This window comes from Camelus ferus, chromosome 19 (assembly GCF_009834535.1).
Source record: "Camelus ferus isolate YT-003-E chromosome 19, BCGSAC_Cfer_1.0, whole genome shotgun sequence".
NCBI classification, from domain to species: Eukaryota; Metazoa; Chordata; class Mammalia; order Artiodactyla; family Camelidae; genus Camelus; species Camelus ferus.
Window position 1 is genome coordinate 35,585,070 of NC_045714.1, and position 15,988 is coordinate 35,601,057.

The following is a 15,988-nucleotide window of genomic DNA, read 5'->3' on the forward strand; positions in this document are numbered from 1 at the left end:
AAAGTTGGTGCCTAAGAATAAAAGAGAGAGACTTCGAGAGATCAGAAGTGACTGATTGGCCACGTGAACTACTGACCAGGTAACAGTGAGAGACCGAGTAAGGAAACTTAGAATCATCGAATTTACCAAAAGCTGACAACTTGTCAGACTCAGCGTTATTAGGTTAAGCGAAGTGCAGTCGGAGGAGGCGCTGGCCAGTGAGTGCCCGCGGCTAGCAGCCAGTCTCTAGCCAATAGTACCCCAGGTCGCGGAAGAGGGGAGCTGGGAGAGAAATGTTGAGGGAGTAGAGGTGTCTGAGTTGCCTTGGCACCCAAGAGCGCCAATCCGCTCAGTTCAGCTTGTTGCGCAGAGGATCGCCCTTGGCTCACCCAATCAGAGCCGCAGATCTGGCTCTCCGTCGCCTTGGCAACGAGACGCACAGGCTGGCGCGCAACGCGGCGGCTGTTTGGCTCCGGCCCTGGGGAATCGTATGTCGCGACCGAAGGTAGGAGTGCTTCCCTATCCAGATGTTTCATCGACCCTAGAGAGGGAGGGAAACCGCAGAGGGATTCAGAAGTTGGCCGGTCCTCGTAAAGATAGTCGGGTTATAATGAGAATGATGAATTTAGAGAAAAGACTACAAGTCCCATCATGCTGCGCGACTCCGGAGCCTCTGCGCGAGGCCAAGGAACAAGGTTTGCTGGCGGGAAATTTACCAAACTCTAGGATTCTAAATTGTACTTAGCGATTTCTGTGACCTTGGGGGAAGCTCAGAATTTTGGATTTCCTGACCTGGAAAATCTCTTAGAGATCTATTGACCCCGCCGCGCGCTTGCCACTCGCTCATCCGTTCATAATCCGTCCATCCGTCCATCCATCCATCCATCCATCCATCCCCCCCCAAAACGCTAATTAGTATTTTCCCCCCAGGCTAGCTCAGTGCTGGCCAATGGGAACACAGCAGTGAATTTGACATGCCCCTGCCCTCTCGGAGTGCACAGGCCAATGCCCCCATTTCAAGACTCGTTAAGATTAGACCCAGAGACGGGAATGAATTAGTCTACAATCCAGCTCTCCCGCCCCAACCTGCTTCTTATTCCGTGTTTTGCCTCTTATGAATGGCACTTCTATTTCTTTAATTCCTTCCCACAGCAAAAATGAGTGATTACATTGGGCCTATCCAGATAATCCAGGATAATCCCTCTATTTTAAAATCAGTTGCTTACTAGTCATAATTCCATCTACAACCTTAATTTCCCTTTGCCATGTAATGTAATATTTACAGATTTTGGGGATTAGGACATGGACACACTTTGAAGGAACATTAGTCTATCTACCACAGTATACTATCAGCAAATAATTGGGAAATGAAAATTTAAAAATTTACAGTAATACCACAAAATCAATTATCTATGAATAAATCTAATTAAAAATTTCCATACTGAAAACTAGAAAACATTGTGGAAAGAAATTAAAGACTTACATTAAGAGACAGACCAGATTCATGGAATGGTGAACTCAATACTTTATGAAGTCACTTCTTCCAATATGATCTGTACATTCAATACAACCCCAATAAAAATCCTAACATCCTTTTTTGGTAGAAATTAGCAAGATGATTCTAACATTTATATTGAAGTCCAGAGGACCCCAAATTGCAAAGACAATCTTGGAAAAAGAAAGTAGAGGACTTGTGCTACCTGATTTCAAGATTTACTGGAAAGTATGATAATTAAGACAATGTTGTAGTGACATAAGAGTAGACAAATAAGTCAATAGAACAAGATAGACTCTAGAGATAAAGACCCACATAGACGTAGCCAACTGAGTTTTGATAGAAGAGCCAAAGCATTTCAGTGAGGAAAGGGAAAGTTTTTCAGGCAAAGACTCTGGAGCAACTGAATAAACATACATGAACATGAGAGAATATAAAAGATACTATGAAAAAGATTAGGACAGCTGACTGATGCTGGAGGGGTTGAGGGGGGCTTGAATGGATGAACAGGATAAAATTTCACTTGCTTTTACTGGAGGCTTATTTCTGCTGGTTTTGTAAAGCTGTATCCTCTATCCCCTTCCACTGGCTCTTTGAGGGGTGGGATTGTGTGGTAGGCAGAATTCTAAGGTGGCCCCCAAGATTCCCACCCCCAGTATACACACCTTGTATAATTCCCTCCCCTTAAGTGTGGGTGGAGCCTGTGCATTTGATGGGATAGTTATTACCATGATTACAATACGATGCATAAGACCCCATCATAGCTGACTTGGAGGCGGAGAGGATTGAAAGTCAGAGGGACACGCTCCTGCTGGTCTGGAAGAACACAAACATCCATGTTGTGAACTGCCTTTGGGTGACACTTCGAGATGAGCTGCATGTGGCCTTTAGGAGCTGAAAGCAGTCCCCAGCCAGTGACTAGCAAGTAAATAGGGACCTCAGACCTACAATTCAAATAACTGAATTCTGCCAACAAACTGGATGATCTTGGAAGAGGACCCCAAGCCTCAGAGGAGAAACATAACCATAGCCATCACTTTGATTGTTGTCTTGTGAGATCTGAGCAGAGGATCCAGCTAAAATGTTCCCAGACTTCTGGCCCATGGAAACTGTAAAATATAGATTTGCACTGTTTTAAGCCACTAAGTTTCTAGTAATTTTTTAATGCAGCAATAGAAAACTAATACAGATGGCGAGTCTGTCTAAGCTGCAGAGATCATCCTGCATAGAACCAATTTCCATTTCTTCCTCAATACCTGCCTTCGGGATCAGTTTTACCAGGACTGAGGACCAAACTGCTTTGGATATGGTTGATCCAGAATAATGCCCACCACTCTTTGAGGATTTGGAAGGTCTATATTGGGTGGAAGGAATTAACATTGCTTTGAGTCATTGACCTAGCTTATGGGTCTAATTCACAGTTAGAGCAGAATGTCCAGATCCTTCTCACAGAGACTGCTGAGTTCAGCCCTCAAACTGGTGTTTATGGTTGAACCTTTGGAACATTGAAAACCAGATATTTCACTATACTAGTCATGCCTGTGGGGTAAGCCTACAGTGAGGTGGACCCTTGGATACTTGGGGATTCATTCCAAGGACCATGTTGCTGGGCATATGTTGACCAATGAGAACATGGCCAGGCTGGACCTTCATGTCTTAGAATCAGGGCACTGTTGAGTCTGATGGTTTGAGCATTTTAATATCTCCAGTAAGTTGAGCTGGGAAGACAGGGTGGATATTCAAAAATAATCACTTTCCTTTTCTCATAACAGAATCAGAATTACAAAGGCCATGGATTGCCAAAGGGAAAAGAGCGGTGAGTGGTCCTACCCAATCCAATATACACAGAACCAACTCCTTCCTTCCTTCCTTCTTTCTTTTCTTCCATCCCTTCGTCCATCCCTCCTTCCCCTCTTCTTTACTTCAGTAATGATAATACTAAAAAATAAATATTTATTGAGCATTTACTTTGTGCCAGGCACTGGGCTAGACACTTTACTTGTATACCTCATTGAATAGTTAGCACAATTATTTGAAGTAATACATAAAAATGTCATTTTACAGGTGGGGAAACTGAAGCACAGAGAGGCTAAGTTACTTGCTCAGGACCATCGGATCAGTTAGTGGCAGAGCTTGTTGGACTCACATTGTTCTAACTGTGCTCTCTAGCCTCCTTCAACAGCCGTGTGAAGTTAACTTGATAACTCAAATGTCAACTCCACCCCGATCCTCTGCGTCCGCTCTGCATCAATAACCTGGATGCAGAACTCAGCATCTCTTTGGAGTTCCTAGACAGAATCCACTTGCACAAAGCAGGAGTGAGCAATGTAGACTTTACTGAAGATTTTTGTGTGGAGTTAGAAGAGGTAGTTTACATTGCACACACCATGGCAAATATTTTAGATTTTTCGATTCCATATTTCATTAATATTTCTATCCTTTCTAAAGTCCTTCTTGGTTACACCACCTCTGGGGAGGGCATGCATGGTTCTGGCCCTTTTCTCATGCAGCACCATCTCCTTTGCCTTCTTTCTCTTCAGAACTTACACAGTCACTCCCACCCCAACAAAACAAAGAGAACTTTGGTTAACAGGACTCATCCGTCTATTTTATTAGGAGAGATATCAGTTAGAAATGTGCTCAGCTGCAACTAATAGGAAACCCAACTAATAGTAACTTTAAAATTTTGTATTTATTTTTCTCATATGACAAAGAGTCCGGAGAACTGGTGCAATGGTTCAGCAATGTCAGAGCTAGTACCTGTGATTGTCTTGACCTTTACCTAATGGACACCAGGTGGCTGCTGTAGCTCCAGCCTTCTTGTCATGATCAAGATGGGAAGAAGAGGGGAGGGAAGACTCATGCCACTTCTCTCTCTCTGTCTTTCTTTTGAATCAAAGGAACAGATGCTCCCCAGGAACCCTCCCTCCTTAGCAGTCTTATGCCTTTATCTTATTGACCAGAATTGCGTCACATGGACACCCTAGTTTCATGAGTGGCTAGGAATACAAGTTGCATACGTGGCATTATACTGTTATTATTCTACACCCTGCTTTTGTCATACAAAATTATACTTTCAGGATATATCCATGTTGGTGCTTGTTGCTCTGGATACATTTTAACTACTGTATAAGTTCCATTATATACCACAAGTTATTCATATCTTCCTCTTGAAAGGCACTTAAGTTGTATCTTAGCATTGGTTTCCTCCAGAAGCGAACCCTGAGACAAGGATATAAGAGCAAGCTGTTTATTTGGAAGGTGATTCCAGTAAGCATTGTCAGGAAGTAGGGAAGTGAAACAGCTAAGGGAAGGAAACCAATAAAAGGTGCATTACTGACAAGTTATTGCTGTGGGCAAGTGGGTCTCCATCCCACTGGGGATTCCTAGGAGATAGCATAGAACACACTGCAGACTTAGCCCAAATGAGTGATGAGAGAGCTGGAGGATTTACCCATCAGCTGCAGTCATCATTGGTTGTATGCTGTTAGGGGAGGACAGTTAACTCCCTGGTACCTTAGATCTACTTCAAGCACTGGCTGAGCAGACTAGGGGCTAGAAAAAGCCCCCAGGCAAAGAGCTGCAGGTGCTGGCAGAGGAAAGCCCTCTGATTGGCATGCGCAGGAATGGTGAATGCCCAAGGGACAAGGATGGACTGCCCACAGCGTGTGCTGTAGGTTATTGCCATTAAAAAATTAACCATTACAAATGAACAGCCTTGTATGTATATTGTCTAGTACGTGTCTAGGGTATCTCTATCGGGGATATAGATAGGATAGAATTGCTGGATGTAGAGTATATGCACATTCAACTTCTTAAATATTGCCATGTGGTTCCCCAAAGTGCCATCTACCAGTAGAGGAGTTTCTATCTTTGTACATTATTGATAAAACGTGGACTTTTAGATTTTTGCCAGTCTAATATGTATGAAAGAGTGGTGGTTTTAATATGTCAAGTTGCTCTCCAAAAGTTCATCCAATTTACACTCCCATCAGCATTATTGGATAATTATCATTTCTCCAAATTCTGGAGAACACTTGCTATTTATCTGATTTTAAACATTTTCTCCAGTCTGATGGATTTTGAAATTGTATCTCTTGACTGTTTTGGATTAACTTTAAATACTTCACTACTTTAGAACAGTGGTTTTCAAAATTTGAGCTCAGGATCCCTTTACAACTTAAAAATTATTGCATAACTTTTGTTTAAGTGGCTTATACTTATCAATATTTACCATATTAAAATTTTTAAATGATACATTTAAAAAATACTTTTTATTAATTCATTTAAAAAGCAATAACATACTCATTACATGAAAGCATAAATAACATATTTTTATGAATTATAGCTATTTTCTCCCTCCCCCAAATCTACTGAGATGAGTAGTGATTGTTTTATATTTTTGTGAATCTCTTTAATGTCGGCCTTAATACAAAACATTATACTTCTCATATTTTCTGTATTCAGTCTGGGCCATCCTAGGGACACAGCTGATCCTGAGCAAGTGTTCCGTTGCCTTGTCTTGCAGAGAGCAGAGAGCATCAATCCGGTTCAAGACCACACTTATAAATACTCTCATGGATGTCCTTCGCCACAGGCCAGGATGGGTGGAAGTAAAGGAGTAAGACATCCCCCACCCCAGCCTCGTCTCTCTTTCCTTTTGTCTCACAGATCCTTCTATCCTTTCATTTTTCTTCCAGGGTGACCACTGGGACTTGTCCCAGTTTGGCTCTGACAGGGGCCAACATTTATCTAGCATTCACAGTGTGTCAGGTGCATTACTGACTGCCATCGCTGTCTTATTTAAGCCTTATAATCATCTGGCAAGATATGATTCTGTTCAGAGATATTAAGCCACTTGTTTAAGGTCACACAGCACCTAAGCATCAGAGTGGGATTCAAACCCAATTCAGTTTGACTATTCCACAGCCAGTATCCTACAGCTCTCTCAGTAGAATCAAGGAATGCAGCTGTCACAGACCTGCTGGATGAATCCTCTGGGGATGGTAGGTCGTGGCCACTTACTAGTTCTGTGACTTTGAACAAGTTATTTTACCCCTAAGCCTACATTTCTTCTATGCTGGGCCATGGGGATACTGAGATGAACAAGCATATACTTCCTGGCACGTAGTAGGTACTTATATTAGTTAGGGTTAAGGATGCCTGTTTGGATGCCTGTAACAGAGACTCAAAGGAAGAGAGGCTTTGACAGACTAGAAGTTTATTCCCCCCCACTGAAGTCCTGATGTAGGAGGTTCAGAGATGGTTTGGCAATGGGGGACCTGTCTGCTTCTGTCTTCCCACTCTTCTCTCCTTTGAGTGAGGCCCTCATCCTCATCCTTGCGGTCTGAGGTGGAGCTCCAGCCTTAGGCCCACATTCCGAGTAGCAGGAGGTAGGAAGGAGACAAGAAAAGGCATGTCCTACCTTGGAAGGACACAACCCAGAAGTCCTTCTCATTTCACTGGCCAGAGCTTAGCCATACAGCCACACCTGGCTGCAAGGGAATCTGAAAAAATGTAGTCTTTATTCTGGAAAATGTAGGCTACATTTTCCTAGGTAAACACTGAGAATTCTGTTACTTTAGAAGAAGATGAGAATAGATATGAGGCTTAAGGGCAACCAGCTGCACTCCCATGGTGCTCAGTGAATATCTGTTGCCTAACAGTAGCGAAGCCTGCTAGACACCCTCTAGCACTTTACATGCACAACCTCTTTGAATCACCCCAACAAACCTTCCAGTATGTGCTATTATCATCCCATTTTCCTGATGAGAAACCTGGAAGTAGAAGAGTAAAAAATACCACGTTGGAAGTCACTCATCTTGTAAGGGCTTGCGCTAGGGTTTGCCCCTCATCTGGCTGTCTGCAGAGTCCCAGGCTCATCTCCGCCCTGTTCTAGCAGCCTCTCAGTAATGAAGGAACAAATGAGTGACTAGGTGAATCCATGATTCCTGCTGCCTGGTGCTGGAGTCTGCAGAGGAGACAGACTGACTAAATCATGCCACAGCAAATTAGGAGTTGGCTGTCAGTGGCAAGCTGTGGTACAGGTAATCCATGATGGCAGAGTCCTCTCTTTGGTGCTCTGGGGAATATTACACGATGACAATGATGGTGATGATGGTGATCACGGCAGCTACTGTGGATATTCCTTCTTGGTTCTCTCCTATGTTACACTAACACCAGAATGAGGTTTCCTTCCCTGGATCTGAAAGAGCTGGATGTAGGGGAGGATGAGGTGGGGATGTGACCGGCAGGTTGTGGTGGTGTATGGGGAAAGGCACTGCCCTGACCTGCCGTGCGACCTCAGGCCACCCCTCATCCCTCTTCAGCCTCGATCCATGGTCAAGTGGAAGAGGGTCTGAGGGTTTATCTGGTGCTGATGGTGTGAGAGTCCATGAAGCAGGTTGTTTCATGGCTGATTGCAATTTGCCTCAAGAGTCCTCAGATCAGAAAGGGCCAGAGGCCAGGGCCTTTCCGCATGGCTCTGTGAATACAAAGCCTTGTCCTTAGGACTTAAGCTGGGGTCTGATATTTCCAGACAGAATGAGGTCCTAGTTCAGACCATCAACCTGTTAGGTCAGAGTTTGGAATATATGTGGCCAGAGCTGTCCCTTCCCTTGCTTCCCACAAAGAAAGCTGTCATGATACCTGGAACTGCAGCAACTATCTTGTGACCTTGAGGTGATGAGTAAGAAGACAACATGTTAAGGATGGCAGAATGGGAAGGTAGAAGGAACCTGGATCCCTGTTGGCTTTATTGAACAGTTTGATGTCTTCCTGGGTGCTTTAAGAGCAACTTGACTGTGATCATCATGAAGATGATGTACAAATAAATGAACTTTTAGAATTAGAAAAGAATCCAAAATCCACACTGTGTCTAGAAGTCCCTGCTTGTTGGGCCCTACTCCACTCTTCAGCATCATCCCTGACCTTTCTTCCTTCACTCTGGCTTTTCTTCATGTCCTTGACCGTGCCCTTTGCAACCTCAGGGCCTCAGTTCCTTTCCTTCCCTTTCCTGGAACCCTCTCATCGCTGCCTTTGATCTAGCTGCTCCTCCTTACCCTTCAGATCTAAGCTGAAATGTCAGCTTTACAGGGTGACCTCCACCCAGTGTAGGTCCCTCAGCTGCTCTGCCTCATGGCCTCCAACTAGATTACTTGTTTTGCCTATCTTTTCTTCTAAGAGGTTTATTGTCTCTCATCTTATGTTTAAGTCTTTAAACCATTTTGAGTTTATTTTTGTGTATACTGTGAGGGAGTGTTCTAACTTCCTTGATTTACATGCAGCTGTCCAGTTTCCCCAACACCATTTGCTGAAGAGACTGTCTTTACACCAGTGTGTATTCTTGCCGAGAGGAGGGCTTTTTGAACTGGGAAGGGCTTACAAATGTTACCTAATTCCACTGCTTGGTCACGTGGGCTCAGGGTTGGCAACTTGGATGCTTCCAGAGCCCAGGCAGATATCATGACCAGGTGAGATCGGCTGGTTTTCATGGACTGTATGGTGTGGTGAGGACTGTAAGCTGGAGACGGTGTGCCCTGTCTAAGGCGGTGGGTGCCAGGAGGTACCCGAGGTCGGTGTGGTCAGATCTGCTGATTGGTCAATGGGAGACAGCAGTCTGGATTTTTGTAGGAACATTTCTAAGTTTTCACTCTGGCCTAACAAAGCACATCGTGGACAGTGGCAGCCCATTGCCACCTCCCTGAGACTCCTGATGCCCACACCGCTGCTCACTCTTTAGCTGCCCCTCCCTGGCCCCCAGACCCCCAGAAACGGTGAAGTCCTGAGGTGATGACTTTTGGCCCACCCCCGCCCCTAGCGAAGGCGAGTGGGATTTCTACTGGTGTGATGTCAGCTGGCTCCGAGAGAACTTTGACCACACCTACATGGATGAGCACGTGCGGATCAGTCACTTCCGAAACCACTATGAGGTGAGCTGAGTGGGCTGAGGGGACTCGGTGTGGTGATGAGCAGGAGCTGGTGTCGGGGTACAAGGACCAGAACAGAAAAGCATAAGGGAATTTGGGGTACATGCCATGTGGGGAATATGTGCAATAGTTACATGATGAGCTAAACAGGGTGAGGGGGTGAGGACCTAAGACCTGAGGACCAGGCCATTTTGGGGAGGGGACTGAGGTCATGCGCTGGCTGGCTTCAGGAGCAAAAGCCAAAGGCTTAGGATGGTTGAAGGATGATGTGATTTCAGGCTGAGATAAGTTGAGCGGTTTGGAGTCTAGGGATGGGAGGGAGGTCTGGGAGGAAGCAGACCACAAAGCCGGGACTGGAGGACCCAATGGTGGGAGATTTCAAAAGGTTAGTGCAGCTTAGCAGTGAGAAAAAAGAAGTTTGGAGTCAGACAGGCCCGGGTCAAACCCCAGCTGTGCTGCCTGTTAGCTGGATAGCTCTGGGCATCTGACCTTTCCTAGACTCAGTTTCCTCACCTATAAAGTGGGGATAATTATAGAACAGGCTCTCAGTCAGTGTTACTCTTACCGTACAGAGAAAGGGGGCTGCAGGGGGTGGGGGCAGGGGGTGGGATGGCTGGGGTTGGGAGGTGGAGCAGGGCAGTGGGCACAAGCTCCGACGGCCTGCCTGCCCATCCCCTACCCAGCTGACCCGTAAGAACTACATGGTGAAGAACCTGAAGCGGTTCCGGAAACAGCTGGAGCGTGAGGTGGGAAAGCTGGAGGCAGCCAAGTGCGACTTCTTCCCCAAAACTTTTGAGATGCCCTGCGAGTACCACCTGTTCGTGGAGGAGTTTCGCAAAAACCCGGGAATCACCTGGATCATGAAGCCCGTGAGTGTCCCTGTGTCCCCATGATGGGGGCTGGTGGGTGGGGGCATCCCAGTCACCAGAGGAGGGATCCTCCATTGGCACATCCCAGGACAGGAGTCTGCCTGAGAATTCAGCCTTAGATGTACCGTCTGCCTTCCTCTAAAGGGCTGACTTCATCACCTCCTCTCTGCAGTGTGTGGACCCAGCACCTATGACTGCTGGTACATAGTAGATGCTCAATAAATGTTCACTAGATAAACAGGTGACCCTCAGGACACCAGGGAAGGGAATCCAGAGCCTCTCTTCCTGGTATGAAAGAAAACAACGGCCAGGATGCAAGAAGTGCTTTACTCACGTTACCTTGTTCTCATAATGGTCCTCGGAAGGAGGTATTACCAGCCCCATCTTAAAGATGAGGGGCCTGAGACCTATTTATTCGAGCATTCCACAGGTACCTGCCATGTGCCAGACACAGAACTAGACAGTGTGGGTATAGCTCTCAGTGAGTCAGACGTGGGTCTCTGCCCTCCTCGAGGGCAGACAGTATGCAGAGGGTGTGTGTGTGATTACAGCTGTGTTAGGTGTTGATAAGGAGACTGGTGCTGGCAGAGGAAATGGCAGGAGGATTTCCCCCAGCTTCTCTGAAGTGAGAGATGGTGCTCTGAGGCCAAACCGCTCGGTTCCAATATTAGCTGTACCACCTACTGGCTGTGTGACCTCAGGCAGATTACTTAACTTCTCTGTGCCCTGTTTCCCCATCTGCAAAATAAGAGTAACTATTGTACCTATCGCAGCATGTTGTTGTGTAACTAAAGGAGTTAACACAGGCACAGCACGTGTTAAGTCCTCGATGAATGAGAGTTGTTATTAGCATAGTAATAAAAACTAGTATGGAGCTGTGACCTGAAGGATGCAGAGGAGTCAGGCTGGAGAAGGGCAGAGCTAGGGAAGAGAATTCCAGGAAGAGGGAACTGCATGCACGAAGGCCTTGCATCTGGGGGTGGCCGTTGGGTGATCAAGAAACTGAGTGGAGGGAAGGCTGGTAAAGTACGTGCCAGCCCCTCAGCCCTTCCTCATACCAGGGCTGCTCTCTCTCCACCGTGAGTGGCATCATCAAAGCCTCCTAATACTTTCTGGGCTTGGGAGCGTTCTGGGCCCCAGGAAGGGAGCTGGGGTTAGGCTAGGAGGGAGCAGCCCTCCTGGAGGAACTGGAGACAGGCTAGTCGTGGCTGATGCAGAGTTAGTCAAGAGCACAGGTGCGTGGCGTGGCGTGGCGGGGAACTGACCAGGGATGCTCCCAAAGGGGGCTGATCCGGGATTTACCCAGGCCTCCTGCTGTCTGCTGCAAGGCTTGCATCCCCTTCCCGGGGAGGCGGGAAGGTGCAGTGAGGAGGGCTCAGAAGTGGGAACAGACGAACACTGCAACCCACCAGTGGATTCCAGCTCTCAGCATTATCCTCTCAGACAAATGGTAATTTGTGCTAATTGGGAACAAGAAATCGAATATTAAGTTGATTCCTTTCCCAGCCCCCGGGCTTTGTTAGCGGCAGACACGATGACAGCTGTAATTAAGAGGAGGAATCTTGGCTCCTTGCGCTTGTGTGGGTGCGTGTGTATCGCCTCTTTCCTGAATAGCTGGGCGTGGCGGGTGGAAAGTGGGTGCTTCTTATCACACCAGCCTGGGTTTGAAGTCTGATCCATCACTTACAAGCTGTGTGATTCAACCCTTCTCAGTCCATTTCCTCATCTATAAAGTGGAATTAACCAGTATATCTGCCTTACAGGGTTGTGAGAGAATTCAGTGATGTTTTCCATGTTGTGTATGTGAATTATACAAGCTATAAAGGGCTTGCCACTGAGGCACTGTGTGTGTGTATTTAAGGAGTTGGCTTGTGTGATATTGTGGGGCTGGTAAGTCTGAAACCTGTGGGGACAGAAAACTCAGGCGGGATTTCTCTGTTACAGTCGTGAGGCAGAATTGCTTCTCTTCCCAGAAAGCTCAGTTTTTGTTCTTAAGCCCTCACTGATTGGATGAAGCTCACCCACCTCATCCAGAGAGATATCCTTTCCTAAAAGTCTACTGATTGTAGATGTGAGTCACATATGTAAAATACCGTCCCAGCAGCATCTAGGCAAGCATTTGACCAAACAACTGCGCACCATCGCCCAGCCAAGTTGACGCATAATATTAACCCTCGCACCAGGTTATGAGGGTGCGGCTGATCTGGGTGCCACTGGGCTAGATCGTTAGTTCTGGGATCCCACAGTTTGGATTCCTTTGGTGCTGGGAAATGTTGAAAAATAGGACATTACCCTAAATATGGAAAATAGAGGGGAAAAGCCTCTCAAATCCCTCCAATCTTTCCGCAAGGCCTGTCTTTGTGACCCAGGCGGTCTTTGTCTGACCACACACAGGAGTTTTCACTTGGTTGCAGTGGTCGGGGCCGGCTGAGTCTTCATCTTCCTCTGCAACGCCGGCAGAGCAGCCCTGGAAGAAGGGGGTTGAATTGGACTCAGAAGGGAGCAGGTGGCATCACCCACTTCATGCCACCTTATAGGAACCCCTCTTCCCACCCCACCAGTCTAGTGTAAAAAATCAGCTCAGTCCAAACTTTGTTTCCATCTAAGTGGGCTCCCCTCCCACCAACTCAAACCCTCTAGGTTGGCAGGGGAGTGGCCAGGACCCTGATCTTGGAAACACACCTGCCCCTCAAGCCTCTCTCATGTGGCTGGGAGGCAGGTGCTGGGCTGTCAGGGCCCTGGCCTGTCTGTCATTCAAAGTCTGTGTATCTGCAGAGCTGGGCCGTGAGTGTCCTGGACAACCACTGGGCTGTTCTGGGCTCTGGGGGCCTCTGTGCAAACTGCAGGACAGGAAAAGCCAAGCCTTAACATTCTCTCACCTGAGTTTACCCCAACCAGAGCTTCCCCTACTTTTTTTTACTGGACTCTCCTAACAGTTAGCATGTTTGGGACAGCAGATGACAGAAAACCCAACTCAAAATAGCTCAAACAGGAAGGCAGGAGTTGTGAAGTGTTCTTATGCCTTGGGCCCCTTTGACATCTAATGAAAAGTGTGGACCCCATCACAGAATAATGTCTTTATTTTTATTTTATTTTTAAAATATTTTTATTGAGTTATAGTCATTTTACAATGTTGTGTCAAATTCCAGTGTAGAGCACAGTTTTTCAGTTATACATGAACATACATATATTCATTGTCACATTTTTTTTCCTCCTGCTGTGAGCTACTGGAATAGTGTTTTTAAAAGCATGTTTGATTGTAAAAAAAAAAGCAACTGTATTGAAAAACAGTTACAAACTGTGTTAATCTGGGTCCTCTGAGAAACAGATGCCAAGACGAGCCCAACAGGCCAGAGTTTCGACAGTGAGGGACAGAGCCAGGGGAGGCTGGGGCAGCTGTCCCGGCACCAAGTCCGACCCCAGTGAGGGAGAGAGGGAAGGGAGGGTGGGTGGAAGCAGCCTGAGTGAAGTTCAGCAAGGCCGCGGGAGGCCTCAAGCCCAAGTCACTGGCAGGAGTGCCCTGTCTCCCAGGATGGGCCTGCCTTCGTGTCCCTGTGTCCTTGGTCACTGGCCTGACCAGTGCGGTGTGGGTTTCAGCCGTGGCAGCTGGTGGTGTCAGCTGCTCTCCTGCAGTTAGAGGCCGGCAGGTGCATTCTCACGGCGCCACCAACTATTAAAATGTTCTTTAGACTGTAGTCATGTATGTGCTTTTCATTAACAACTAAAGAGGGTCTACCAGCATGCCCAGTAGTTACCATATTTCAAGGTCATAATGAGTATAAACAATATGTGCAGTTAGATACCGGCAAGAGCTGTAATGAGATATGAAAATAACCGATTTCTTTTGGGAGTGAAGTCAGAGGCATGGCTAATACTATGTTTCTTGGCTGCATTCCTAATGGAATGAAACGCGAACATCTGGTTAAGGGTCAGTGAAAATAAAGATGAAATTTTTTTCTCTTTCAATTCCACAGACCCCAGAAAATTTCTTTTGATGATGAAAGGTTGACTCCAGGGATGGTTTATTGGGCAGCTCAACAATATTATCATCAATTCCCAGCCCAGAAGGCTGACTGCTCCTGTTAGTTACAAGGTGGCTGCTGCAGCTCTAGCTCACCTCCTCACATCCCCACCTGCCATGAGAATAAGGGAATCCCCTGGTATTGTGGCCCTCTTGAGGAAGACACAAATTCCCAGAAACCCCCACAGCAGACTGCCCCTGGCATCCTGCTGGCTCATGCCCAAGCGGATCACATGGCAGGGGCATGAGACTGCCGTGAGGGCTCAGACCTCCCCAGAGGGCAGGGTCACTGGAGAGAGGAGACCCAAATGGGGATCTGCTGGCTGGAAAAAAAGGGAATGATTGCTGGGGAGACCACTAACCACATCTGCAACACCCAGTGAATTCCACGTGATGCATGGCCCCTGGGAGGTAGGGGGTCGAGGGCTGTGAGTGGCCACAGGTAGTGCAAAATCAAAGTATGGTTTATTTTAATAATCCACTCACATTTTCCAATCAATAACATCTTTTTACAAACATAATATAAAAATATTTCCCTCCTGAATTATCAAGTAAGATCGATGCTTCCAGAAGTAGCACTGTGCTTATTGCATGATTTTTGGACTCCCTGGCACTTTGCAGGAGCTGCATGAGCCCCTGGCTTGTGAAATTTTGAGCAGAGTGCTTGGCCTCTCTGTTCGCTTCCTTGGCGGCAAAATGGGGATATATTAGTGCCTACATGTGAGGTTTTTTTTTAAGCTTTAATGAGGGAATGTGTAAATCCTTGTGCTTGATTCATAGGAAACAGCTGAGAAGTATTAGCTGCTAGCGTTACTGTTGTGAACCATTCCCCTAAAGTAGTTTCTGTTGCTGCTTCCCAAAACTCTGTGGCTTAAAACAACACTCATCTCTTATTTAGTTCATGAGCCTCCAGTTTGGACAGCACTTAACAGGGAAGGCTCATCATTGCTCCAGCATCTACCAGAGCGGCTTTACCGAGGGCTGGAGGATTCGCTGCCAAACTGGCTCACTCTCTTGGCTGGCAAGTTGATGCTGGCTGAAGGTTGGGAGGTCAGCTAGGGTTGAGGGCTGGAAGACACAGTTGCTCTCCACCTGGGCCTCTTTATGTGACCTGAGCTTCCTTCCAGTGTGGCGGCTGGGTTCCCAGGGTACCCATCCCCAAAGAGAAAGCTGTGTGGAAGCTGCGTTGCGTTTTATGACCCAGCAGGGGAATTCACACAGCATCACTTCTGCAGTACACAATTGGTTGAGACAGTCTTAAAAGGCTCATCTGGATTTAAGGGGAGGGGATGTCGACTTGACCTCTTTACAGAAGGTGGTGGGTAGCAAGGCTGTGAAAGACATGTGGAACTGGAAATATTGTTGTGACTGTCTTTGGAAACTACCGCCTGCAAGAGCTGGATATTAGGTAGTTTCCGGTCTCAACAACCCTGATATATAACCATGCAGGAAGTGCACAGCATGGCAGGCAGAGAGGACTGGGTTTCAGCTCCCCCTGCCCCTGCCCCACGACTGGGAGCTGTTCTTGGAGTGGACAACCTGTACAGCCAAGCCCGACGTCTCTGCCCACCTCACATCATACAAGGAGCCTCACTGTGACCTACTGGGCCATGCTCAGAGGAGACAAGAGGGCAATGAGAGTTTGCACATGCTGGGTACCTTTATGATGGAGAAGAGATGACTCAGGGGCACCTGC

General features: G+C 46.9%; 1 protein-coding gene across 1 annotated transcript in view; it reads left to right on the forward strand.

Moving 5' to 3' along the window:
* Positions 1-381: 381 nt before the first annotated feature.
* TTLL9 (tubulin tyrosine ligase like 9) overlaps positions 382-15,988 on the forward strand; it is a 37,108-nt gene continuing 21,501 nt past the window's right edge. Inside the window, exons 1-5 of the mRNA XM_006179235.3 lie at positions 382-484; positions 3,247-3,290; positions 6,003-6,095; positions 9,294-9,405; positions 10,086-10,271. Of these exons, the coding sequence (XP_006179297.1) occupies positions 470-484; positions 3,247-3,290; positions 6,003-6,095; positions 9,294-9,405; positions 10,086-10,271 (450 nt within the window). The 5' untranslated portion in view covers positions 382-469. The remainder of the gene's footprint in view (positions 485-3,246; positions 3,291-6,002; positions 6,096-9,293; positions 9,406-10,085; positions 10,272-15,988) is intronic.